The following is a 27,058-nucleotide window of genomic DNA, read 5'->3' as shown; positions in this document are numbered from 1 at the left end:
TTGTTCTTGCAGAGAGCCAGCACGGACACGATGGGCCGAACGGCCTCCTTCTGCCCTGTAATCATTCCACCATTCTGCGATACTTTCCTCATTGTTAAAAACAAGTACTGGTGCCGGTGTAATGCTACATTTCCACAATGAGTGGTCCAAAACTGCTTTTCTGGTTTAACATTTTGGCTCACAGCAGATGAGATGCAGCAAACCTGAATGTTTGTGGGCAGGTTCATTCATTATCCCAGCATGTTAACCGCACCAGGCGTGACTCCTGCGATTATATAGAAACCACAGAGAAGTTACAACTCTGGGTTTGTACCCTCTCCCACATCTTTATTTCAGAAGGCAGCTGCCAGTCTGGTTTAGGGATGTATTTCCCGGGGCTTTCATTGGCTGGGACTGGGTGGGGGTGCACCTGGGGGTTGCGGTTGGAGGGGAGGTGCTTGTGTGTGGCTGGGTGGGGAGTTTTTGTCTGTCTGCCTTTCCAGAGCAGGGAGGAGCCAAGAGGAGAGTGGAGGGTTTGAGCAGGTCCTGCAGCCCGATAGACTGAGAGAGAGAGAGAGCGAAGCAGGGAGGGAGGGAGGGAGTGTCACTTGCGGCGTGGGGGAAGTCAATAAATCCTTACAAAAAGAAAAGAAACCGGCTCCAGTATCAATGTTTCTGGTCTCACTGAGGTAAGGCATTTTCCCAACTATTTCTGCTAAAGAGATAACCATCTCTGGGTTTTTAAATATTACAGTCCTATCAGGAATTATATTGTTTAGGAGACGCCTAAGAAAGTTATTAACTTGGAAATTCACTCTTGCTACTAATGATCAGGTCCTGCAATAAATCTGCTGCAGGTAGGGACACTTGTGCATTTTGTGAGTGTGAAGGGGGAATAGGCCAGTTGTAAATGTTTAGCTCTTGAAGAGTTACCAACTCACACCGACCCATCAAAGCAAGGAGCTCTGGCAGTTATTACTGGCGGTTTTTAATAACACGCTTTGTACTCTGGTGTCAGCTGTTGCTATTGGACCCAATTCTGGTTCGTTCTGACAGGTTTGGTGTCTCTCTGGATAGCTGCCCTCTGAGGGAGACCGGGAGAGTTATACAGGCTTGCTGGCTCTTTGCATTCGCGCGTCCAACCCGTCTGCTGATGGAGTTTAAACATTGAATGAAACTTCGCCTTTGCTCAGTTGTGCCTTTGAACTCCAAACTGAACAAACAAAAAAAAAATTACACGCGATTATCCGAGTTCCCACCTTTGTGTTACCTTTGAAAAATATTATTTGTAGAATGTGTTTTTGTTTTTTTTAAAAATCATCACACGCTTCTCCCAGAGTCGATCACACTGGGACCACACTCAGCTGAGTCCTGGGTTAGCTTTTCTGTGCGAGACCCAGGGCGATGGATCCGAGTCCCAGTTTCACTGGAGGGAGTCCCAGTTACAGAGTGTGAGCCTGGTCCACACTGGAAGGAGTCCCATTAAAGAGTGAGCCCAGTTACAGTGAAGGGTGCCCCAGTTACACAGAGGGAGTCCAGTTACACTGGAGTAAGTACCAATGTGAGTTGGGCCAGTTGAGGTGGCTGGCTTTTCATTTGGCAGCTTAACAGCTTAGATCCTGCTGGTTTTCAATACTATTCGTTCCAATTTGAGTTGGGGAGTTTCCACTAATCTCCACTGTCCCCTATAAATGCATGGGGGAGGATTTAGAAAATTGCACTAACTCGTAAAAGTAATGATTAGCTTCCCATGGGGATACCCAGTTAGATTTCAACCTGTAACATTGTCCAGAATTATCTCACACGATTCCCTTTTTATCTGAGTGTAGTTTTCAAACCCATTTTGAGAGGCTGGAAACAAATTAATTTACATATTGAGCACAGATGGAGATGACTTGATTATAGTGTTAAAGTCCTAAGCAAGAATGGAAATCAAATCTTCCCTTAACAAATGTAGAAAGGGTGCCCCGCAAAATCAATCTGTTCTGTATCCATTATATCTGAAAGGACACAATGGCTAAATGCCTAATGCTATGAATCAATATAAAGATAAGGTGAAATGCTGGGCCATGGAGTCCAGTGGAACACCATTAATAAGCCAAAGCAGCTCATAGTGTGGGTTTTGGAAGGAAGGTTGGTTCAATATTCTGGAGTTTTGCTTCATTATCTTGGTGGGAGCAGTAAGGCAGAAATTTCACAGACTTTTCCTTCTTGGCAATTTACCTGCTCTTGGTCTCTCCACTCAGGAGATTGGGTACAATTCGTGTCACCTTTCAGTTGTCTTTTCTTTTGACCATTTTGTTACAGAAAAGGATTTTGGGGGGAAAAGGTTAGCTTAAAAGTTATGTTTTAAAACAACAACTTGCATTTATATAGCGCCTTTAACATAATTAAAACCTCCCAAGGCGCATCATAGGAGCGTAATCAGACAAAATTTGACACTGAGCCACATAAAGACAGGTGATGCAAAACTTTGGTTTAAGAGGTAGGTTTTACTAAGTGTCTTAAAGGAGGAAAGAGAGATAAAGAAGAAGAGAGGTTTAGGGGTGGAATTCCAGAGCTTAGGACCTTGGCAGCTGAAGGCATGGCCACCAATAGTGGTGCAATTAAAATGGGGGGGGGGGGAGGTTGAAGAATTGGAGGAGTGCAGAGGTCTTGGAGGATTGTAGGGCTGGAGGAGGTGACAGAGACAACAAGGACCTGGAGGCACTGGAACACAACAATGCAAATTTTAATTTTGAGGCCGTGTTGTGTATTAAAAGGAAAACAGCACCTGAGACAATAGGTAGTTTAAGATATTAATCAACTAGTTTTGATATTGTTTCCTTGTGGACTGTGAACAGCATGCAGTTTTGTAGCTTGTCTCTGTAATTGATAAACACCTCACTGTTGGAAAGTATTTGATTTCTTTCTGGCTGTAAACGATCCGGACTAAAATTAAATTTCAGCCACCTAATAAGACACTCTAGATGTTGCACAAGATTGCAGCTGAAGCACTTATGCCCCCAGTAAGAGCTGGCTTAAAAGGCAGGATACAAGAGTTGGTCGGTTTAAGTGAAACAAAGTGACCCTCCACAGTGGGGTAGCAAGGTGTCCTCGTTATTTTCATGTTGTCCAGTGAAATAACTTGTACAGATTAAGCAAAGTGAATCTCATTGTAACTATTTTTCTGAATATTCACTGGACTGTACATTGATCTTATTGTAGAGTGAAGCAGTTTATTGATTCAAGTCCATTCACTCCTTATCTAATGTTAGCTTTAGCCACTTTTTAAAGAGATTAAGGAAATATGGGCTGAATTTCGTGCGGCCATTTGGAGCGGGAATGGAGGTGTGGGAGGTAGGGTGCAGAGAATAGAGTTGGACACGTCTGCCTGAAAATTCAACGTCGTGACGTCGGTTCCAGATTTAGTCAGTGGCGGGAAAACACAGACACGATGGGAGTGCAATTTAAGTTGTAGAATAGTTAGTTTTAATGCATTTGTATGTAATTGTAAGCAATTCAATGGGGGGGGGGGGCTTGGAATTAAGTGGATGACAGACGGCCCTCACTTGCCTTTGGAACCCAGCTCTGCATGAGTGGGCTTGGTCTTGGCTGACAGTACCAGGTGAGCAGGGTTTCGGGTGGTATGCAAGGGTGAGCAGGGTCTTTGGTGGCAGTACCAGGTGCCCAAACTGTTGGGTGAGAGGTTCGGATATCAGCAAGGGTGGGCACTGAGGGCCATTAGGGAGTTTTCTGGGAGAAGTAGCAAAGGGAAAGCTGCCAAGGCAGGTTTGTCTCTGCATCGACAGTGCTGTGGAGGCCCACTAATCAGCTGGCATGGGTCTCATACACCCTGGCCTTTTGGATCCCTGTGGTGTGATGCAGCGCCTCCGATGGAGGGAGGGCCAGGCGGCAGCTGCGCCTGCCTGTGAATCTCCTCGTGGAGAGCAGCTGCAGCCATCCAGGCCAAGAAGGGCCCACCTGCGCCAGAGTTTGTACCAGACTCGAATCAGCGACCTCCAAATGTCCGAGCGGCTTTGTCAGCATAGATTACAGCTCCCAGGGAAGCTGTCACCAACTTATGCGCCGTGCTGCAGGACGATTTACGACTATAAGATTTGGGGGGGTCACCTTATGCCGTGGCACTGAAAATCACATTGACACTTAATTTCTATGCTCCTGGATCATTCCAAGGATCCACCGGGGACATGTGTGGGCTCTCCCAGGCAGCAGCTAGGAGGTGACCAATGCCCTGTTCAAGAGGACCAGCGACTATGTGCGTTACCAGACCGACCCTGACAGTCAGGCCGAGAGGGCTGTCGGATTTGGGGCCATCGCTGGATTTCCCCCCGGTGCACAGTGGCGCAGTGGTTAGCACCGCAGCCTCACAGCTCCAGTGACCCGGGTTCAATTCCGGGTACTGCCTGTGTGGAGCTTGCAAGTTCTCCCTGTGTCTGCGTGGGTTTCCTCCGGGTGCTCCGGTTTCCTCCCACATGCCAAAGACTTGCTGGTTGATAGGTTAATTGGCCATTATAAATTGCCCCTAGTATAGTTAGGTGGTAGGGTAGTATCAGGGCAGGTGGGGATGTTGTAGGAATATGGAATTAGTGTAGCATTAGTATAAATGGGAGGTTGATGGTCGGCACAGACTCGGTGGGCCGAAGGGCCTGTTTCAGTGCTGTATCTCTAAACTAAACTAAACAAAGTGTGAAAGACTGCTCATATATTAGAGAGAGTCAGAGCAAAGATTCACGAAAACGGTACAACGGATGAGGAACTTCAGTGATGTGGATGGATTGGAGGAGTTGGGACTGTTTTCTTTGGAGAAGAGAAGGTTAAGAGGAGATTTGATAGAGGTATTGAAAATCATGAAGGATCTGGACAGAGTAGATAGAGAGAAACTGTTCCCATTGGTGGGAGAATCGTGAACAAGAGGGCACAGATTTTAGAATTGGCAAAAGAAGCAATGGAGACATGAGGAAAAACATTTTCACGCAGCGAGTGGTTAGGATCCGGAATGCACTGCCTGAGAGTGTGATGGAGGCAGATTCAAATCGAGGCCTTCAAGAGGGAATCGGATTGTTCTCTGAAAAGGAAGAATGTGCAGGGTTGCGGGGAGAAGGCGGGGAAATGGCACTAGGTACGTTGTTCTTTTGGAGGTTGGTGCAGACACAACAGGCCGAATGGCCTCCTTCTGTGCTGTACTATTTCTGTGATTCTGTGATGTGGCCATCAAGACTCCAACGGACCAGCCATCTGCCTTATCAACAGGAAGGGCTTTCATTCCATTACGTTCAACTGGTTTGCGACCATTGAAAGCGTTTCCTGCAGGTGTGTGCCCACTTCCTGGGAGGCTGCCACGATGCCTACATACTTCGACAGTCCCGGGTGCCACAGCTTGTCTGGCAGCCCGCTTACCTTCAGAGATGGATTCTTGGGGTCAAAGGCTACCCAATGAAGACACTCATGCCTGTGAGGAACCCTCGCAATGCAGCAGAGGAGAGTGTACAACACTTGCCACGGCTCCAGACGAGTGACCATCGAGCAGGTCTTTGAGCTGCTGAAGATGAGATTCTGTTGCTTAGATTGATCCGGTGAAGCCCTGCAGTATTGCCCCAGCGAGGGTCTCGCATATCATTGTGGTCTGCTGTGCTCTACTCAATCTAGCACTGCAGAGAGGGGAGGCCTTACATGACGATGACAAGATTGAACAACACTCCTCCATTGACGAGGAGGACGCAGAGGAGAGAGATGAGCAAGCAGCACTGGATGTTGAAGCCCTTGCACCAGAGGTCAGGCAGATTGAACGATGCGCCAATGAGGCAAGAGATAATCTCATACTTACCCACTTCCAGCCACCATGATGGCCACTCAGAGTAAAAACAATAAAGTCTCATCTCAATGAATGCATTTTGCTGCCTCCTTTCTGTTTCTCTTCCATATCTAGCGCCCAGCTGAACCATGCACTATGGCCCATCGGAGATCGTATTCAGTTGAGGACTGTGTCTACATTGGCATTCACAAAGGGGGCAGGGCGAAGTCAGCAGCTCACAATTAATAGAATAATCACTTTTATACAATGAAGGTTAGTTTCAAAAACAAAAGAACTTTATATGAATCAAATGTCAAATTTCAAACACCAGTGAACCCCCAAGTGTCTCTAGGTGGTTTTCTTTATACATTTTTGAGGGTTTCTGTGAGGTTTAACTCCTTACAGTAGCAGCTGTGCTGGAGGCAGGCTGCTGATCAGGCTGCCCCTTGGCCTGGGATGACTTCGGCAGCCATCCTCTGACTGTTTGAGACCTGGAGGGCCCCGGCTGCCTGAGCATTTCCTGCACTAGTGTAGGACTCTCCTCAGGCATCATGGCTACTGGAGTTGGGCTCACTGGCGGAGGGGCTGAGGAGCTGGTGTCCACATTTGGAGCGCCCTGAGGGGAGTCCTCAGCTGTGGAGGTCAGCCTCTCCTCCTCCCCTTCAAGGCTCACTTGAACCTCCCTGCTGACCAGAGAAGAACGAGTAGCTGGAGAAGACTCCAGGTGCCTCGTCCTTTTCTTGCCTTGCCACTGCTGTGTTGAGCTCATGGTCAAGGTGGTGTGCAGGTCTGTGCACATTGCTGGGATCTGGCTCTCCATGAGGGTTATCAACCTCTTAATGGAGGAAGCTATGCAGTCACACGCCTGAGACATAGCAGCACTCATGGAATGGAAGGACTCCTCCATCATCCGCTCATGGTTGCGCATGGCCTTTGGCATCTCCGCCAGATGTTTCCTTATCTCTCTCTGCAACTCCAGCATGCCCAGTGATGTTGACACCAGAGGCTTGTCATCAGCATGGGCCTGGCCACCCACAGTCAGAGGCCTCGGCTGTCTCAGCCTCAGCCAGCTGCTCGGGCGGGTGTGTGGTGCTCTCACCAACTGTGACCCTGATTCCACAGCCGAGTGAAAACCCACTGAGATGAAAGTATCTGCACTGGTGGAAGGTGCAGGAGAGTGCTTCCTCTGACTGCGGTTCCTCCTCAGAGGTGGAATTACGTCCCCCTTCTGCTGGAGTCTCCTGCGGCCGCCAATCTGCATGCAAGAACACAAACATGTGTGGATTAGGATGTGCAGAGCTCGTCATGCCAGCCATACGTGATGTGCATCTGCAGAAGTGTGTTGCATGTCGTTTGAACACAATTATCACTCTCTTGCACCGAGACTCCAGTCTCTCCACCCACAATTGAGCGGCCACCCTCGGTGCCCACTAACTCGGGTGCCTCATTATCAGCCGTCGAGAGAGGTCGTATGTCTGCAATTCCTCCACCTGACCGCAAGGTCTCCCTCCTGTTTTGGGCCTGCTTGTCCTGCAAGTGAAAAAAGAGATAGTAAGACTTTGCGGGAAGAGTGAGAGTACAGTTCTGCTAGTGGCAGCCCATCCTCTCCTGCTGGGGTTTCCTACATGGCTCCTACCCACGTGTGCTGTCAGGGGAGGTAATGGGAGTGAGCTGAGAAAGAAGGTGTCCTGGGGCCGAGATGCAGCCATGCATCGGGCAGGATGCGGTGATGCCTAACCAGCTTTGCCAGTGCCTTTGTGCTGCCTCCCTCCCCATGTCACACTGCCTCCTGTGTACCCACATGCAAGCCCCAAAAGGAGAGTGGCATGGAGCACTCACCTTGGCAGACCAAAGGAGGTCGTTGACCCTCTTGCAGCACTGGACCCATGTCCGGGGGGCGGTGGGGGGGGGTGGTGGGGGGTGACCCCCACATCTCCTTACTTCCTCTATGATCTCTGTCCAACCTTGCTTGGTCAGGCAGGAGAGTCTTTTCTGGCCCTCCCTGGGGAAGAGGACTTCCTGCCTTTCCCTTGCAGCCCGGAGGAGCATCTGCAGGGAAGCATTGTTAAATCGTGGGGCCAGCCAGTATCTCGCCTCGGACATGGTCCAAATTCTATCAGGTTCTATTCTCATGGTCGGAAGTCCTGGTGTAGCAGGGTCCAGGAGTTGCAGTCACAGGAAGCAGCAGCTACAGTAGTGATGTAGGGGGTCCAGCAGGCACAGGAACCAGAAACTACGGTAATGTGATAGGGGGGGTCCAGCAGCTCAAAGTTCCATCAAAGCGCTCCAGCACCACTCCAAGTTCACGACCTCATTGAAAGGCAGCAATACAAGCAGGGCTGGCAGCACTTTAAATATGGCACCAGCTACTGCTGAGGGATCAGCTGACGAGCTGATCTGCATCTCAGAGCCCGGCCCACTGTGTAATTGGATGGACCTTGCTCCTCCATTATTATTATTGGCTGCGTGATTGCGGTGGGCCAGCTGCACATGTGACTAGCGGGGATTTCCGGGTTCACTGCCAGGACCCGTGACGGGCTCACTAAATACAAGCGCAAAAGATACAGATATTGGGATTCGGGTCAGGGGGGTGCATCAGTGCTACACCGATTGGGTTCTGCTACTGTACCAGTTGATGCAGGCCAGTGTGAGTCACTTTCCATAAAAAAATAAGACGGTCAGAATTCTTACAGGAGGGATTAACACTACTGAAGGTATTTAGGGCAGACCTGAACTTGTAAACTGTAATAGAACAGGTATATACTTTATTGAGGGAATGGGCTTGATGGATCAAATGGCCCTTTTTTCATTCCATAATATCTCGACTTGCTGCTTCCATAGCCTTGCCCCATGCCTATTTCTGTCATCTTCTCCAGTTCTACAACCCTCCAAGGTCTCTGCGTTCCTCCAATTCTGGCCTCTTGTGCATCTCTGATTTTAATCGCTCCACCATTGGCGGCCGTGCCTTCAGCCGCCTGGGCCCTAAGCACTGGAATTCCCTCCCTAAACCTCTCCACCTCTCTCTCCTCCTGTACACTGCTTCTCAAAACCTACTTTGATTTAGAGATAAAGCACTGAAACAGGCCCTTCGGCCCACCAAGTCTGTGCCGACCATTAACCACCCATTTATACTAATCCTACACTAATTCCATATTCCTACCACATCCCCACCTGTCCCTATATTTCCCTACCACGTACCTATACTAGGGGCAATTGCTAATGGCCAATTTACCTATCAACCTGCAAGTCTTTGGCATGTGGGAGGAAACCGGAGCACCCGGAGGAAACCCACGCAAACACAGGGAGAACTTGCAAACTCCACACAGGCAGTACCCAGAATTGAACCCGGGTCGCTGGAGCTGTGAGGCTGCGGTGCTAACCACTGCGCCACTGAAGCTTTTGGTCTTCTGTCCTAATATCTCTTCATGTGGCTCGGTATCAAATTTTGCTTGATTAAAAATGCTCCTGTGAAGGACCGTGGGATGTATTACTATTTTTAAGGCGCTATATAAATGTGAGTTGTTCTTGCTGTTTTATTATTAATCACCCTGTATAATGAATTGTTCCTGGTCACTGATGTCCCCATAACAACCAGGGGAGGAGCTTAAGTCATAATAAATTCATCTTCAGGTAAGACCTAAGCATGGTTTGGAATGAAAAGGGTCGCTTTATAACATAAAAGTTGAAATACAAAATTGTTGCACATGGACAGAACTTGTCTTGAGTTACTAATGCCTTCTGATAATAACATGTTATTAATTATTGACTCTTTCAACTTGGTGACAAAGTTCTCAAGTGGGGTGATGTGCTGGCTTTACATTTGAAAGGGAACATGCTATGATGTAAACTAGCTGTAATCTGTTCCTAAGAAATGTTTTGTTGATTTTACAGGCTTGCTGAGTAAACCCAGCTACAGACAAGACTTAAATATGCCGGTCTGTGGACACAGAATAGGGACCTACCTTCTCTTGGCCTTTGTAGCAGTGACAGCTCATTTCATTAGCAAGGCACAGGGTCAAGGTAATTGTTAGCAAGATAAAATAAATGGCTAAGAAATCCCTCTGATGTGCAGATGTGGACAAATCACTTGCTATGATTTTAAGTTCTTTTATAATACATTGTGCATGTTAATTTTGATGCGCTGTAACCATGCCTTCTAAAGTCATTCATTATTTCAGTGAAACAGAAGATGTGAAATAGTTATTGCAATATACTTTAATATAGTAACAATCTGAGGTTGCAGTTGACTCTTTTTGTGACTATTTCCAATCCATACAATTTTCCTCATAACCTGATTGGAATAATGGGGTTATCATTCTATTTTTACAACCTTCCTGTGAAGTTGTAGAAGGCACATAACTCATTACTGTTCCATGATGTATTTTTATTCTGGCATATAAACTACAGCAGCCACATTGACAGTCATGCACAAAGTAAGTTTGTACCGTCTCATCACATTTTATCATATCAGGATATCACAACAGGTATTTTCAACACCCACCATTTGAACTGCCGCATACCCGACCATCTGTCAGCACTTAATAAATAAACTTTGGCTCCATTGGCACTTGCAATTGTAGACACAGCCTAGAATTGCTTCTCCTTTGCACGGTCACTGGTTGTAACGTAAGTCTGCAGCTAGGTTCTGACGTAACTGGAATGAAGGGTTCAGGTTGGGCCCTGCCTTTGAATTTAACTCAACAACTTTGCAGCTTCTGTGCAAAGTGAATCTGTTCTGTCTTCCCACTAGTGTTGTAGTGTTAGCCTCTTAGCTTCTTGGTAAGGGACATTGTAACAAATATGTAGAACAAGTGCCGATGGAAATAAAACCCTAATTCCACTTGTATGATGGTACAATAACAAAGTTGTATCGATTAATTTGTTTGGCTGAAATGTTTTAGGGATCTCTACTAATATTTATGCTTTCAGTTGTAAATCAACTACAAGTGTTGGAAATAGAATGTTTTGAGCAGCAGCACGTATGATCAATACGTACACTGTTGATGGTTTGTGTAACTCATTCATGGTTTGGGGACGAAGTAAGGGACTTAAAAAAGACCCGTTGGCCCATTACATATTGAATTTTGTTTTCCATCTCTCCCTTTAATGAGTGCAGAATAGTTTAGTGAGGCAGGTGCTGGCATGGGGGCTAGAAGGCTTTAGTAGGGCTCACTCAGGCTCTCATCCCATTGAGGTTCCCCAAATAAGCACCTCCTTTCAGGAGGAGAATGGTGGGACTGCATATAGTGGTTGCCACTTTGTGATAAGTATTGTCTTTGGATAGTACTGCTTATTGGAAATAGAAATCATCACTGACTCATGCTGGTATAAGTTTTTCTTTCTCTATTCTCTAATGAGCTATGGAAGCAATCAAAAAATATATATACTACTCAGCAACTCAGGTCACATGCAGGGTGATAGCCAGGGAAGTATCAAAATCCATTCATTGTTACAGACAGTACTTTATGGAATCATCATAGAATGAAACAGCACAGAAAGAGGCCATTCAGCCCATTGTACCTGTGCTGGCTTTTTGAAAGAGCTATCCAATTATCCCCTGCTCTTTCCTCATAACCCTGCAAATTATCTTTAAGTGCTATGCCCATACTATATAGAGATTAGGATGTAAAATTTAGCCTATTATGGTTATGGCTGTGTCTTGGCAAACTCAGATTCACAAAAACCATGGCAGATTATAGCAGGGTTGCATACTATGGAAATTCTACTAATTCTGACCACTTTCGTGCAACTCATTCCCTACACTTTTCCCTTGTTTAAGTCACTGGAAGTTATTTGTTCGGTGGTCACCTGGAAACAGTCTGAATGCTTCGCCTTTTATTTATCTATTTGTTCTTTGCAAGAGAAATTATCTGACACCATCTGAAGTATTTCTTTCAACATGTGAAAGCAATGTCAGAGATTGTCACAAATACGGATAGTTGTTTGAATTTCTATCAGTAATGCATTTTGAAAATGTTAACAAATTATTCAAATGTTCGAAATTAAATGGAGTTGGGACAGAGAGTGTTACACGTTTCGTTATTTTTGAGATAATCAGGTCAAAGTGCTTTGGTCTTTAAAGTTGAGAGTTTCATATTCTCAGAAAATTCCTTATCTTTTTCCCCAGCCATTTCATTCCCTTGGTTCCAATTCCTTTAACCTTTCTAGACATGCTTTCTTACATGCTTTAACTGTGAGCCGCACACTTGGCCATGTGGTGAACTAACAGGCAGGCGCAACGATAATGGAGTGAATTAGATTCTTCCAGCTGTTTCAGCTCCCCTGAAGATGGAAAGCTTCATTGCATTTGATGGCCATGATTGAGAACTGACCCAAGTTGGCACTGTCCTGGGAACTGAACCAATGACCTTCTGGGTTGAGAGCCAAGATCTCCCTCATTCAAGCTTCTGTGAAATCTGTAGTCAAAACAGTTGAGTACTATAATTGCAAACTTCCAAACATCTCCCATCCAGTGACTTGCACTGTGGCGACTCTAATTAACATCAGCGATGCTGTGCCTTGTGGGGACTTGTTGAGTATTTTCTCGAAGGCCAGTACACCAGCAAAGGAATGGGGTTCATTTAGTAAACTTAATTCTTCCATGATTTGCAGCAACAATAAAATCAGTTCTCATCATGAAGTAATGTTTTGCACAGTCTCCAATAGAAAGATTACATTTGTTTTGAAGATTTTAAGTTGATCTGTATTGTGCAATTAATTAATTCTGTATTACCCAAGGATATAGTTTGGTTTCTTGCGTCTGCTTACAATAGATGAGCATTTCCAGCACCTAAACGCTTGCAACTTTTCATTAAATGGGTCTCGTTTTATACGGACAATTAAACATTGCAGATGTAGATTCTTTTTTAGAAGTATTTGCAACAAATTCAAGCAGTTTAACTTTCAGTGAACAGAAGTATGGACTTTGGAGAGTTAACCGTAGGAAACCCACTCTTCTGTAAGGTTAATAAAGATGCCTCCTTTGATGGTGCTGCAGGGCTGCATTCCTACATGATTATTTTTCTTTTAAAAAAAGCAATTTATCTGTCAAACCTTCGATGGTCTTGGGGCATTTTTCTAGTTGAGCGTGTTAATAAAGCTGCGGGCTACTCAGCTGGATATTCTCGCAGACCCCTCCTTTACAGTTGCACGTTTCTTTTTCAATGAGGCAATTTTATTGGCCATTTTAATGCCAAGTTCCAACCCAAATTTGGGTTGACCTGTAATTTTTATTTGGGGGAAACAAGATTTTCGCTGCAAGGATAATAAAGTACAACAGAAACAAAGGTGCCATCTTCAGGTTGGTGAATGCATAACTATCATTTTTGTCTTGTTTTGTCTGAGTGTTGGCACGGATCGTCCTCCTGGGTCTTGGCAAGAAACAAGCAACTTTGTGCCAAAATACTTCTCTGCACTAAATTGGAATCACTCCCTTACGGACAATTCCTTATCCCTACTTTTGAAAACACCACATAGAAGCCAGGAAATCATTGATAGATGCGACAATAATTTTACCACTGAAGAAAATAGCTTGGAAATCATTTGCTTAATAAACTAAGACGCCAACTTTACTCACTGAACCTATCAAACTCTTAAAACCCGGGGCCCTTAATCTTATACATTTCCCCTGGTGTTGAGAGGAGGTGTTGTAGCCTAAACCAGGGCTGTCCAAAGTTTTGTCAGAATGTACCATGAAGTATTGGGAACCACATACAGTATAAGGAGTGGTATGCCACTCACAGTAGGGAGCAGTGCTTCCTGCAGAGAGCACATCTTGAGAAACTGCTGCAGCACGCCCCATAGTTTTCTAGGAGAAGAGCTTGGACATGGAGCCTTGGAAGCTAAATCTGTGACTTTCTAGTGTAGGAGCTAACATGACAATCATCAATACTATACCAAAAGTGTATTTTATTAGAACACAATGAGGGTAATCGTCACCCTCACCACCTGGGCAGTAATCACTCAATGGGATAAAACCTGGGTGGGCTCTACAAAGGATGTGCAATCCCATTGGCTGAATCAGATTAATGCCCAGGCAGTGAACAACAACAACAATATATATTTATACAGTGCCTTTAAAGTAATAAAACATCACAGAAGCATTATAAAGCAAAATTTGGCATCGAGCCACATAATAGATATATAGGCAATATTAGAGCAGATGGCCAAAGGTTTGGTGAAAGAGGCAGGTTTTAAGGAGCATCTTAAAGGAAGAAAGAGAATTGGAGAGGCGGAGAGGTTTAAGGAGAGAATTCCAGAGCTTAGAGCCTAGGCAGTTGAAGGCACGACCACCAAGGGTGGAGCAATTAAAATCGGGGATGCTTAAGAGGCCAGAATTAGATAAGTGCAGATATCTCGGAGAGTTGTAGGGCTGGAGGAGATTACAGAGATAGGGAGGGATCAAACACGTGGAAGGATTTGAACACAAGGATGAGAATTTTTAAAATCAAGGTGTTGCTGGATCATTATCATGTTCGTTAATCCATTAAGGATCATCAGTTACTCCACTCTCCAACCGAGTTAGCAATTAATTAGTGAACACACATCAGAAGAGGGGGTGATGGCCCTTGTTTTATTTCCATGTCATGCTCTAGAGTATCTGCTAGTATTTCCACAGAGGTAACTTTAATTATGCCATCCTCGTTTTCATGTCTACAATACAGCAAAGACTATAGACTTGTGTGGGCTGAACATTGGCATACCACAAAACCTTTGCAGACAGACCTGAGCTTGTCACTCTTCAACACTATGGACTGCAGAACACACTGCACAAAGGATTCCACTTGCCAAAGCTTACATTTTACGCAATTCATATGTTTGCTAATGCAATATCTCATTATAAATATTTTTTTTATTGATCAGCTGCTAACGACGGCAACAAAAATAATTTTGTTTATGATTGGGAGCCATCAATGATAACATAACTGGTTAAGCGTGGTTGTATTTTGGCACAAAACCCTCAATGTTTGTATCATGGTAGTGATACCAGATGACTTGCATTGTTTGCTGGATTGTTCATTTTTGTTTTTTCAAGATCAAGGGTCATAGCTAGGAAGTACTCAAAATGTCAGGCGCTTGGATCTGCAGTCATTGTCATATAAACTTCCCTATGTTAAGGTGGGCGTTTGGAGCTGCATAAGCTATGACTTTACTGGGATTAAAAGTCTCTGCCTTGTTATGACCCCTGAATTTGGTCGTGGTGGTTCAATTGGTTTAACTGTTTGGGTTCTGGTGATGGATAACAAATTCATTTCTGCTTCCTCATCAAATAGGCAAGTCTTAAAAGTTAAAAAGAGGGGTGAAGCCTTGGGTTAGAATTCCCTCGCGTTTCTTTAAAGAAAGTACTGTCTGAGTCACCCGACGATTCATAGTGGATTGTATGTTTGGTGACAGGGAAAATGCATAGTTTCTTGATGCATTTCAGCAACGCAACAGTTCATCTTACTCTATGTCTTTCTTTTTCACTGTATAGATCAATGTAGAAAATATCCATGGGAATAACTTGCTTGGAAAGTAGCTTCTCATCATACAAACTAATACTGTTGTGTGTACTGTGTTTGGAACCAGGGCTATACACTACACTGTTAGCGATTAACCAGACCATATTCTTGCACTTGGCGAGCTGATAAAAATTGGCATTTTGAACTCACTGTGAGCTTAAAAGAAAAATCAGCAGTTGCATGGATTTGAACATTTCAATTTTCTTCACGTGTGATTCTGAAGAAGCCAGTTGGAATTAGTAGTTTAGAGCCCTGGTAGATATTGTGGTAGTTGTAGTTTAGTGTGTCGCAATCATTCATGTTAATGACTGACTGACTATGCTTGCTTTGTTGATTTTTCTTGTTTCCTCTGATGTAATAACCATTTCCCGTTTCAAATGTTTAATTAATTTTCTTTTCTTTTTTTTTGTACATCTTGTAGTTGCCTCTCCAACAAGATTAAAGTTTACTATAGTATCTCAGGACAGTGTTAAGATTACATGGAAAGCCCCTAGGGGGAAAGTTCAGGAATACAGATTAACCGTGACACCAATTGTAGGTAAGAATTTTTATCCTGCCTTTTCTAACATTTTTCTTCTTTAACCAACGTGCTTTATCTTTGGTTCAGTTGGACTTCTGCTTGTGAAACTTGTTTAAAACTTTAAAAGTTTCTTTTCATATCATTAAAACTTGTATTTATCCTTGGTACCAGCAGGTCATCTCATATTTCAACATTGCTGTAGTGTTTGATTTTTATAGGCATGTACTTTTGTTAAAGGGCAGGGGAAAGGAAGCCCGAGGTGAGTATATTCAAAGAAAAATGATCCGAGATTTATAAAAACAAATCATGCTCAACAATTTTAACCCAACCTGATGGGATTGGTTGCGACGCTGTTTTTATACCCCACTTACGTTTACTCTGGACTGATGTCAATATTGGACATGGCATTCCACCCATTCCCTTGGGATTCCTACCTGGAGCATTAGGATAAAATTAACCCTCAAGCCTTTTAGTAAATGAAATATTTGATGGGGAGACACTTCGGAGCAGCATTGATGTGCAGGAGCAGGGATAGGGGTTGCGAATGAACTGAGAGGCAATCCGGAGTTGCCTAACCCTGGGAAAGCATGCCACCATCTGAGTACTACATTAACAAAGCAGTTTCTTTCTTTTCACCTTCAAATAAAGTTTCCTTGCATTAAAACTAGCAAATAATGACGAACAAGAAGAGATGATATCAGAAAATAGTCCAATCAGTGATACTGGAAGATAATTCCTAAGGCTGAAAGGTCTGATGCCATGAGGGTGATTATTATATAGAATTACATTGATTTTACAGCACAGAAACATTCAACCCAACTGGTCCATGCTAGTCTTTATGCTCCACACCAACCTCCTCCCACTCTACTTCATCTCACCAGATCAGCAAACCTTCCATTCCTTTCTCCCTCATGAGCTTATCTCACTTCTTCCAAATATATCTGTACTATTCACCTCAACTACTCTATGTGGTGGCAAGTTCCACATTCTCACCAGAAGTTTCTCCTGAATTCCTTATTGGATTTATTAATGACTATTTTATATTTATGGCATCTAGTGCTGGTGTCCCCCACAAGTGGAAACAGCTTCTCAACGTCTACCCTATCAAACCCCTTCAATATTTTAAAGATCTCTATTAGGTCACCCCTCAGCCTTCTCTTTTCTAGAGAAAAGAAGCCCAGCCTGTTCAGTCTGCCCTGACCGGTGTAACCTCTCAGTACTAGTGTCATACTTGTTAATCTTCTTTGCATTTTCTCCAATGTCTCTATAATCCTTTTCATAATACGTAGACACGAACTGTGCACAGTACTCTTTAAAAGTGATCTAAATAAGGTTCTATGCAAGTTTAACGAAGCTTTTCAGCTTGCCAATTCTGTCCCTCTACAGATAAGCTCTAGTGTTTTTTTGTTATTTTTTAATGGACTTATTAACTTGTGTCACTACTGTTAGTGATTTGTGTATCTGTACCCCTAGGTCACTTTGCTCCTCTACCCCATTTCGTAGAATGATACTACAGAGAAGGAGGCCATTTGGCCTATCATGCCTATGCCCACTCTTTGGTAGAGCTATCCAGTTAATCACACACCTGTGCTCTTTCCCCATGGCCCTGTAATTTTCTTTTACCTTCAAGTACATATCCAATTCCCTTTTGAAAGTTATTATTGAATCTGCTTCCACCAGCCTTTCAGGCAGGGCATTCCAGATCACAACAACTCGCTGTGTAAAATAGAAAGTGTTCTCACGTTGCCTCTGGTTCTTTTGGCAATCACCTTAAATCAATGTCCTCTGGTTACCGACCCTTCTGTCCCTCTAAACAGTTTCTCCTTAATCATCCTATCAAAACCCTTCATGATTTTGAATCTCTATCAAATCTCCTCTTAACTTTCTCTGCTCTAAAGAGAACAATTTCTTTTCCAACTTTTCCATATCGCACTCAGGTTAAGTTATTTCAGTGTATTAATACCGTGCATTTAGTATGTTCAAGTAATAAATGAATGTTGCCGTGATTTCAGCATCACCAAGGTTACTGAAAGCCGCAGCATTTTGTTGCCTGGATTAAGAGTTACTCGCTGAAAAATCAATCATTAACTTTACAATTCATATATATGGTGCAAGTGCAGATTATATCAATGTGAGGGAAGATTGGCTGCTATTAACTATAGCACTGTTGTCAGTTTTGCTTCAGGTAACATAGTTCAATGAAGCGATATATCTTGCCGTTATCTAGTTAATGAGGCAGTAAATGGCTCCCATGTACTGCTGGAGCAATGAGTCCTGGGGCCACAGTCATCTCTCAGTGTGTGTGGGAGACAACTTTAATAAGTTGACTCTGGGTATTAAAGCCACATTTTTGTGGTGACTTTGTGAATCATTAAATGCTTTAGGAATTTCTCAATCAACTTTTATTTTCTCTCTTGTGTGTGAAAATGGTACAGGTTTTGAGCTCTACGTTTTAATCAAGGGCAAAAGTGAAAATAAGCTGTAAAACAATTGGAACCCTCCTTATTCATCGATGTATTTTCCAATATTCTACAAATGTAACTCTGCCTGTAAAACGTGATCTCAGGTTTGAATTGAAACCCAAAATATTGGCACAACTTCAAAGATATAAACAGAAAACTAAGTGCTCATTGTCTATCCTGAAGAGTAACACAGTTAACTTCATGATCAGGGCCCCAGTCTTAACTCCCGGTGGGTGAGGTGAAACTCACCTGCTTTTGACTCACTGAGTTTAAAATTCTCATGCAAGTTTTCAGATCCCTCCATGGTCTTGCCCTTTCTCCACCTCTGTAACCTCCTCCCACCCTACAACCTTCCATGATCTCTGCACTCCTCCAATTCTGGCCTCTTACACATCCCCAATTTCCATCACTCCACCATTGGTGGGCGTGCCTTCAGCTGCCTAGACCTTAAGATCTGCGATTTCCTCCCTAAACCTCCCCGTCTCTCTCTCTCCTCCTTTAAATCACTTGTTAAAACCGACCTCTTTGACCAAGCTTTTGGTCACCTGTCCTAATATCTCTATATATGGCTCGGTGTCAAATTTTATCTGATAACCCTTTTGTGAAATGCCTTTAGGGAGTATTTCAGAGGGACACCTGCAAATGGAATGTTTTACTCCAGGGTGGCCCTCTCCTTGCAGTAGGACATATGCTAATTGCTGTGCTTACCTTGTCCTAGGCCTCCAAAAGCCAATCCTTTAAGGGGGTCATTGTTCCCCAAGCTGTTTTCCTTGTATATAAAAAAACAATTAGCACAGTTTTAAGAGCAGCCAACAGTCTGAGCTACCAAATAAAGGAGACTCCATTCCCTGGTACTCCCAGTACTGCATGTGTTAAATACCAAGAGCACAACAAGAATGAGTTGACTTGCACTGTTATGCAAGACTGGCTCTCTGGGTTGTGGGGACCAGGCAGTTCCTGAGGAGGGTCTGTCATGGTACACTGTGCTGGGACCACAACTTTGGCCTCGACCTTGCAGCTGTTAATGGGAAGCTAGGAACAAGAGGAGGCCATTCAGCTCCTCAAGCCCGTGCTGCTATTCTGTTAGATCATGGCTCATTTGTATCTTGATTCCATTGTCCCGCCTTGCTTCCATAAACTCTTAACACCCTTATCTAATAAAAATCTATCAAGCTGAGTTTTTACATTAACACTTGACCCCCAGGTGTAGAGAAGATGTTTCCACTTGTGGGGGAGGCCAAAACTAGGGGCCTTAAATATAAGACAGTCACTAATAAATCCAGTAGGGAATTCAGGAGAAATATCGTTACCCAGAAAGTGGTGAGAATGTGGAATTCAGTACCACATGGACAGGTTGAGGTGAATAGCGTGGATACATTTAAGGGAAAGCTAGATAAACACATGAGGGAGAAAGGAATAGAAGGCAATGCTGATAGGGTGAGATGAAGTAAATAGGGTGGGAGGAGACTCGGATGCAGCATAGACACCAGAATAGATCTATTGGGCTGAATGGCCTGATTCTGTACCGTACATTCTATGTAGCTCAGTGTAAGTGGGTTAACAGCTGCATTAAAGAAGTGGAGAGTGGAGCCTGGTACAAATCTGTTATTCATTCGTATGAGAACAGCAATGATTATAATTTCTATCCTAATAGCACTGTTTCCTTAGAGCTGCATAGCACATTGATGAGGCTATTTATGTAGAAACTCTTAAAGGGGATTGATTTTCAAAGCACCCAGATGTTCCTCTGGAGTGTACAAATGTATGCCCCAGTTTATTTAATACAAAATCCTGGTAGTTATGACAAACATCTGCGGAAATGCTTTAGATGGGATCCCCAGGGTGTTTCCTGCTTATTAGTTCCTGAGTTTTGGGGTGGGGGAAGGGGGTTGGCGTTTGATTCGGAGACTACATGCAAAGTGCATTAATTCACTCCCTCATTGCTAAGAATTACATGGAATATAACCCCTTCCTGTTCATTAACTTGCTAATTCCGGTAGCTTTTGATCTGGGGTAAAAATACTCCTGTTTCTATCTGATTGTGTACCTGAGATGAGCTCTTTGAGTTCCTCATCAATGATACGAGGGAAGGAGTGTGATTGGTCAATGCCAGCAGCGCAAAACTGGCTTGTAGCGAAGTGGCAGCCGATTTTTCAATGCCCAGTTTTTATTTGCCATTGACTTGGAAAATATTACCAAGATTTTTAAGTTCAGACCAAGTAAAAGTGACAATGAGACTGGAAACTGGTCTTCAAAATGAGTGTAAACTATTGGTCTGTGAACTTCAGTGGAAAGACAGTCAGGCGTAGTGAAAAACCAGCTTCCGATTCACTATGAGTGTGATTCATACTGCTGCTGCAAACCAGTTTCACCTCCAAGATCTCAACAATAAGAGTTAGGCAAAAATCAGACCCTTTTATTCACTTCCCAACTCACATTCGATGATCCACTCTTAGAGAGAGAGGATTCCTGGGAGCATCATAGTATTAAAAGTAGCAGCACAGGTTAACAAGGCCATAACAAGTGCAAACCAAGCACTGGAGTTCATTTCTATAGGAATAGAATTGAAAAGCAGAGAAGTTATGATAAACTTGTACAGAATGTTCATTAGACTACACTTGGAGCACTGTGAACTGCTCGGGTCTCTATAATGACAAAAAGGTTATAGAGGCACTGAAGAAAGTACAAAAAAGATTTTACAGGGATGATATCCAAAACTGAGAGGGTACAATTTCCAGGCTGGGTCTCTTTTCTCCAGAAAACAGAAGGCTGAGCAGTGACCTAATAGAGCCCTCTGAAATTCTGAAGGGGTTTTGATAGGGTAGACGTAGAGAATATGTTTCCACTTGCGGGGGAGACCAGAACTAGATGCCATGAATATAAGACAGTCACTAATAAATCCAATAGGGAATTCAGGAGAAACTTCTTTACCCAGAGAATGTTGAGAAGGTGGAACTCGCTACCACAGAGAATGGTTGAGGCATGTATTACAGATGCATTTAAGAGGCAGCTAGATCAACACATGAGGGAGAAAGGAATAGAGGAATGTGCTGATAGGGCGAGATGAAGTAAGGTGGAAGAAAGCTCGCGTGGAGCATAAACACTGACATGGACCAGCTGGACTCAATGGCCTGTTTCCGTGCTGTAAAATTCGATATAAAATCATGTAACACGAGCAAATGGTTGGTGAGGGCTCTCTGCATATGCTGCAGCATTGTTTACTCACACCTACATTTTCACTACAATAAACGAATGAAGGGGAAAAAATAGGCCTTAAAACTTAACCGAAGGCCTTCTATTCATTATCACTAGGATTGTTCAACATTGGAACAGGAGGAGGCCCGTTAGCCCCTTGAGCCTATTTCTCCATTTCATTAGATCCTGGCTAATTTTTCTCTTAACTCCATTTACCTGCCTCGGTTCCATGACCCTTAATGTCCTTACCTAACAATCTATCAATCTCAGATTTGCATTTTTCAATTGATCCCCAGCCTCAACAGCTTTTTGGGGAGAGAGTTGCAGATTTCATCTGTCTTTTATGTGCTATCACCCCAGAGCAGTCTGGCTCTAAATTTAAAGGTTATGGCTCTTTGTTCTGGACTCCCTGCACCAGAGGTCATAGCTTCTCTGTATTGACCCTATCAACTCCTTTAATCATCTTAAACACCTCAATTAGATCACCCCTTAATCTTCTGACCAGGTGTTCTTATCTGGCCTTTAGGTCTGTTACGGGTGATATACAATGACAGTTTATTATGCTTGTTCCAGTAACAGTATCAGCAAACAGATACATTCATGCTGCAGACAGACGATGGGTACGTGGTCGAGCAGCTCCCCATGTTGTCTCAGTTCAACATTATGGGCCTGACAAACCCTTGTATGCAAATCCCTCCATGGCCACACACCTTCCTATCGCTATAATCTCCTTCAGCCTTACAGCCATCTCAGAATTCCTCGCTCCTCCAATTCTACCCCATCCCTGATTTTCATCGCTCCACCATTTTTGGCCATGCCTTGAGCTTCCTGGGACCTAAGCTCTGGAATTCCCTTCCTAAATCTCTCCACCTCTCTACCTCTCTCTCTTGCTTTAAGAAGCTCTTTAAAACCTATTTCTTTGACCAAGCTTTTAGTCATCTGACCTAATAGCTCCTTATGTGGCTCGATGTCAAATGTTGTTTTAAAACACTCCTGTGAAGAGGCTTGGGTCATTTTACAACATTAAAGGCACTATATAAATGCAAATTGTTGTTTTAAGATGGTGAAGTATTTTCTATTTTAGTAACAGAATCGTACGTTAATATCTCAAATGCTTTGTGCTGGGTTATACTGATATGTGGATGGCATGTTGCCGCCTTTGTGTTTTTATGTTAAGTGATGGATTCAGTCAATCTCAGAGTGAAAAATACAGCAATAACAGAAGGATAGCGACAAGTTTCTTCAGGTTTTGCCTGCAAAAGTGGAAAATCAGTTTGGTGTGCAGTGTTGTCGCTGAATGATTGAATTAACCACAGCCTAAAGGTACAAACCTATGGCTATTTCACTGACCTGCATTATGTAGCACAGGCATTAATATGCAAAATTCAATGCAGGTCTGAGTAATTGACAGGCACCCTGCACTGGAAGGCATTTGTGCAAGAAATGCTGTAACTCACCATTTGCTGTTTCATTGTAAATTGGTTCAAGTTTCTTGATGATTAGCTGTATCCACTCGGCAGGGTTGGGTTTCTCTCTTTCAAGTGAACATAAAATGGAGTGGTGGGTTATACTTGCCTTTGTTGTAGGCCAGCCTCCAGCAATGTCTGTGAAGTTGTCCATCTGGCAAAGAATGTAACCGCAAACTACGTTCAATAATTTAAGACTATAATTTAAGGAAGAAGCAGAGGACATGAGGAAATGCTGTTCATTCATGCTCTGATTACATTGTGTCAGTTTAAGGAATTCTACTAGTTAATAGCTGAGAGTTAACTATAACCCTGGGGTGGATTTTGTCCTCAGCTGACATCGGGTTTTGTGGCGGGGGTGGGGGGCCTGGAGAATCAGAGCAGCAGCGGCCACTACGGAGCCCGATGCCGGGACCGCCCGGGTCCAATCTTCCCAGCTCCGTGTCGGCACCTCCGCCGCTCTGCGACGGGACCCTGCTTTAACGATTTAAAATACCTCTCTGCATAAATTCAAATTGAATTCCCCGCGATCTTACCTTCACTTCCCAATCTTGAGCACATCGTGCGGCACTCACGCTCCTTCACTTTTCCCGTCCAGGAGAAGCTGGTGCCACCGAAGTGGGGAAGGGGGGGGGTCAACTCTGTATGATTTGTATGGGGTGGGGGGGGGGGGGGTGGGGGGAGGGTAAAGGGGAAACTCTGCATTATGTTGCACTGTTTGCAGGGCTCGCAGCCGATAAAATGCGGCAGCACCTGCTCCTACATCAGGTGTAACTGTGAACAGCATCGCCAGTGCCACCCGCGCCACGTGATTGGGGGGAGGGGGCGGCCACCGTCAATATGTTAAGTGGCATGGCGGAGTGGGTCCCACACAGGGTGGCCGCCATCTTTTGCACCCGCTGCCGCTCCTGGCAGCAGGACAATGAAATCCAGCCCACTGTATTCTCAAGTCAGCGGTAACACTGCATTCTGGAAATCTTGCCCCAAAAAAACTTTCAATGCTTTGGCTCAATTGAAAATTTCAAAATTGAGATCGATAGATTTTTGTTGGACAAAGGTATCAAGAGTTATGGAACCAAGGTGGGTGGATGGATTTAAGATACAAATCAGCCATGACCTAATTGAATGGCGGAGCAGGTACGAGGGGCTGAATGGCCTCCTCCTGTTCTGCTGTTCAATAGATTACAATATATAGCGAATAGTTTTTTTTGTTGCTGCAGATTAACCCTAGATTGTTGGCTCTCAGTATTTGTTTTAATTTACTAGGATAACAAAGGAATGAAAGAATAAAGGTGGTGACAGACTTGGATTTTTGGATTTTTTTGACATGAAATCGACTTTGTAGGTTAATAAAACTACCATTTCAAAAATGCAAGCTTCAGTAATCTCAGAGGAATGATATTAAGATGTAAATATACCCTCGCAAGGAAATTGACGATATTTTTTATGATTAGATCACACACACACTGCACCCACACAGATTGCCTTCATTCCTGTGAACTCAAAATAGGTTGCACTTAAATTTGATGGTAAGCAATAATGTATTTTTTATATAGATTTTGTGTGTTAATATTTTCATATTTGAACAGAGTAAGTTGTTTTAGAGTTATGGGGTTGGGTAGTTCTTCATTTTCTGGCATGTCCTTATGTTCCACAGATTTACTGGCATTATTCGACATTTGGCCTCCGCTGGGGCTAAAAAGGTTAAATTATGATGATGGGTCGCAAAGACTAGGCTTGCATTCCATGGAGTACGGAAGATTAAGGGGTGATCTAATCGAGCTGTTTGAGATGATTAAAGGTTTTGATAGGGTAGATAGAGAGAAACTATTTCCTCTGGTGGGGAGAGTCCAGAACAAGGGGGCAGAACCTGAAAATGAGAGCCAGGCCGTTCAGGGGGTGATGTCAGGAAGCCCTTCTTCACACAAAGGGTAGTGGAAATCTGGAACACTTTCCCCAAAAAGCTGGGGGGCAATTGTGAATTTCAAAACCGAGATAGATTTTGTTGCGTATTAAGGGTTACAGAACCACTGCAGGCAGATGGAGTTAAGATGCAGATCAGGCATGATGTAGGAACATGGACAGGAACATAGGAACAGGAGTAGGCCATTCAGCCCATCGGACCTGTTCCCGCCATCCAGTTGACCGTTGAGCGGTTTGTTTTTACGTGTGTTACTGCAGTCTTGTGCTTCGTGTTTTCCTTCTAACAAGTTCTATGGTCTTTTCAATAACAGGTGGAAAAACACAGAAATTAAGTTTACTGAAGGGTGAGACAGCAGCACTAGTAGAAGGCCTACTCCCAAACCAGGAATACATGGTGCAGCTATTTGCAATCAGCAACAACAACAAAGAGAGTTTACCTGCTCAGGGGCGGTTCACAAGTAAGCATCTGATGGGATATTTGTGAAACATGTCTCATATTTTTTAAGGTGGAGTTGGGGGGTGGTGGGTGGTGTTGTTGGGGTAGATGGGGAAGTGATTCTATCTAAATATTATGAATAGGCTGCTGACACTCTTTCGTATTAAAAATCTTAGGGCATCATAAATCTCTTTCATCGCAGGTGACTATTCCAAAGTTCTCCTGGCAGCCTCACAACCTCCGTTCTCCCTAAACTTTAGCTCGTCCAAAACTCTGCTGCCCGTGTCCTAACATGCACCAAGTCCCATTCCCCTATCCGGTACCCGCTGACCTACGCTGGCTCCCGGTCCGGCAACGCCTCGATTTTTAAAAATTCTCATTTTTATTTTCAAGTCCCTCCATGGCCTCACCCCTCTTTATCTCTGTAATCTCCTGCAACCCTCCGAGATCTCTGCACTCATCCAATTCTGCTCTTTTGAGCATCTCTGATTTTAATCGCTCCACCATTGGTGGCCATGCCTTCAGCTGCCTAGGCCCTAAACTCTGGATTTCCCTTCCAAAAAAAACCTCTCTTACATACAAAACCAACTCTGACCAATCTATTGCTGACCTGCCCTAATATCTCCTTAAGTGGCTTGGTGTCAAATTTTGCTTTATAACGCTCCTGTGCAGCACCTAGGGATGTTTTACTACTTTAAAAGGTGCTATATAAATTCAAGTTGTTGTTGTTACACTACTTTCTTTTATCCAGCCACACTGTCAAGTATGGTACAAAGGCAGGAAATTGCAGAGCTCTGTCTCATGTGGATCAGCTAAACTGTGCTGCTCAAAGTCAACCTTAGTAGACAAAGCATTCCAGATAGCCAGTTTTCAACAATTGTAGTTAATTGTACAACTCTTTAAGAACATGTCGTTAGTAACAGATTCTGGTGATGTAACAGCCTCAGAATATCTGCTATCGATGTTTATGCTTCACTCTTTAGCCATGTGTTGCAAACAGAGAATCTTATCAGTGAACTGACCTAGGAGAGCAAAATGATCTCCCTCATGAACGCAGGTATTAGTTATTTGCAGTAATGGGTTGCACTGAATATTTTATGGACTTTCTTAGACTCATAGAATGATACAGTGCTGAATTCAGCCATTCAGCCCATTGTGTCTGGTGCTGGCTCTTTGAAATAGCTACCTAATTAGTCCCGCCGCCCACCCCCTGCTCTTTCAAACTTTTCCCCTTCAAATATTTATCCAATTCCCTTTAAACGTTACTATCGCATCTATTTCTACCACCCTTTCAGGCAGCGCATTAGATCACACCAACTTACTTTGACTATAACTTTTGTTATATTTGCACAGACACCTTTCTTGACTTTCCACAGTTATTGTCTGTTTTCTCTGGGGAGTTCTTGTTATAATTTCACAGACAATCACTTATCAAACAAGGCACTTTCCATCAGTAAGTCTCGAGCCATCTGCTGCTAACATGCTCCGGTGAGTGTTCTTGTGGGAACGAGTTTTTGTGTGCAAGTTTGGAAACAGTTCCCAGACACAAGATAGATAATCATGGCAATAATATAAAACAAAGGGAGCAGACTAGCATCACCTACATGCTGTAAGCTAGCAACTCGAACCAGCGTAAGTGGCAAACAGCGTGCTGGTCAGACATGAACTTGTTATACCTAATCACAATTCCCATAACCAGGGGCATCAACTCAAGCTCACTTGAGGAACGGTGAACATTTTAGACTGAGTTACTTCACACAGAGGGACGGAATGTGTGAACTAG

At 43.8% G+C, this 27,058-nt stretch overlaps 1 protein-coding gene across 5 annotated transcripts in view; it reads left to right on the top strand.

The window, feature by feature from the left end:
- The first annotated feature begins 512 nt into the window (after nt 1-512).
- Nucleotides 513-27,058, top strand: part of col14a1a (collagen, type XIV, alpha 1a) — a 369,066-nt gene continuing 342,520 nt past the window's right edge. For all 5 annotated transcript variants that reach the window (XM_068032559.1, XM_068032558.1, XM_068032557.1 and 2 more), the window contains exons 1-4: nt 513-668; nt 9,665-9,793; nt 15,695-15,811; nt 25,151-25,297. In XM_068032559.1, the coding sequence (XP_067888660.1) occupies nt 9,703-9,793; nt 15,695-15,811; nt 25,151-25,297 (355 nt within the window). In that variant the 5' untranslated portion in view covers nt 513-668; nt 9,665-9,702. The remainder of the gene's footprint in view (nt 669-9,664; nt 9,794-15,694; nt 15,812-25,150; nt 25,298-27,058) is intronic.

The sequence above is a fragment of the Heterodontus francisci genome, chromosome 5, assembly GCF_036365525.1.
Source record: "Heterodontus francisci isolate sHetFra1 chromosome 5, sHetFra1.hap1, whole genome shotgun sequence".
Lineage (NCBI taxonomy): Eukaryota > Metazoa > Chordata > Chondrichthyes > Heterodontiformes > Heterodontidae > Heterodontus > Heterodontus francisci.
This window is presented reverse-complemented; position numbering and strand designations above follow the sequence as displayed.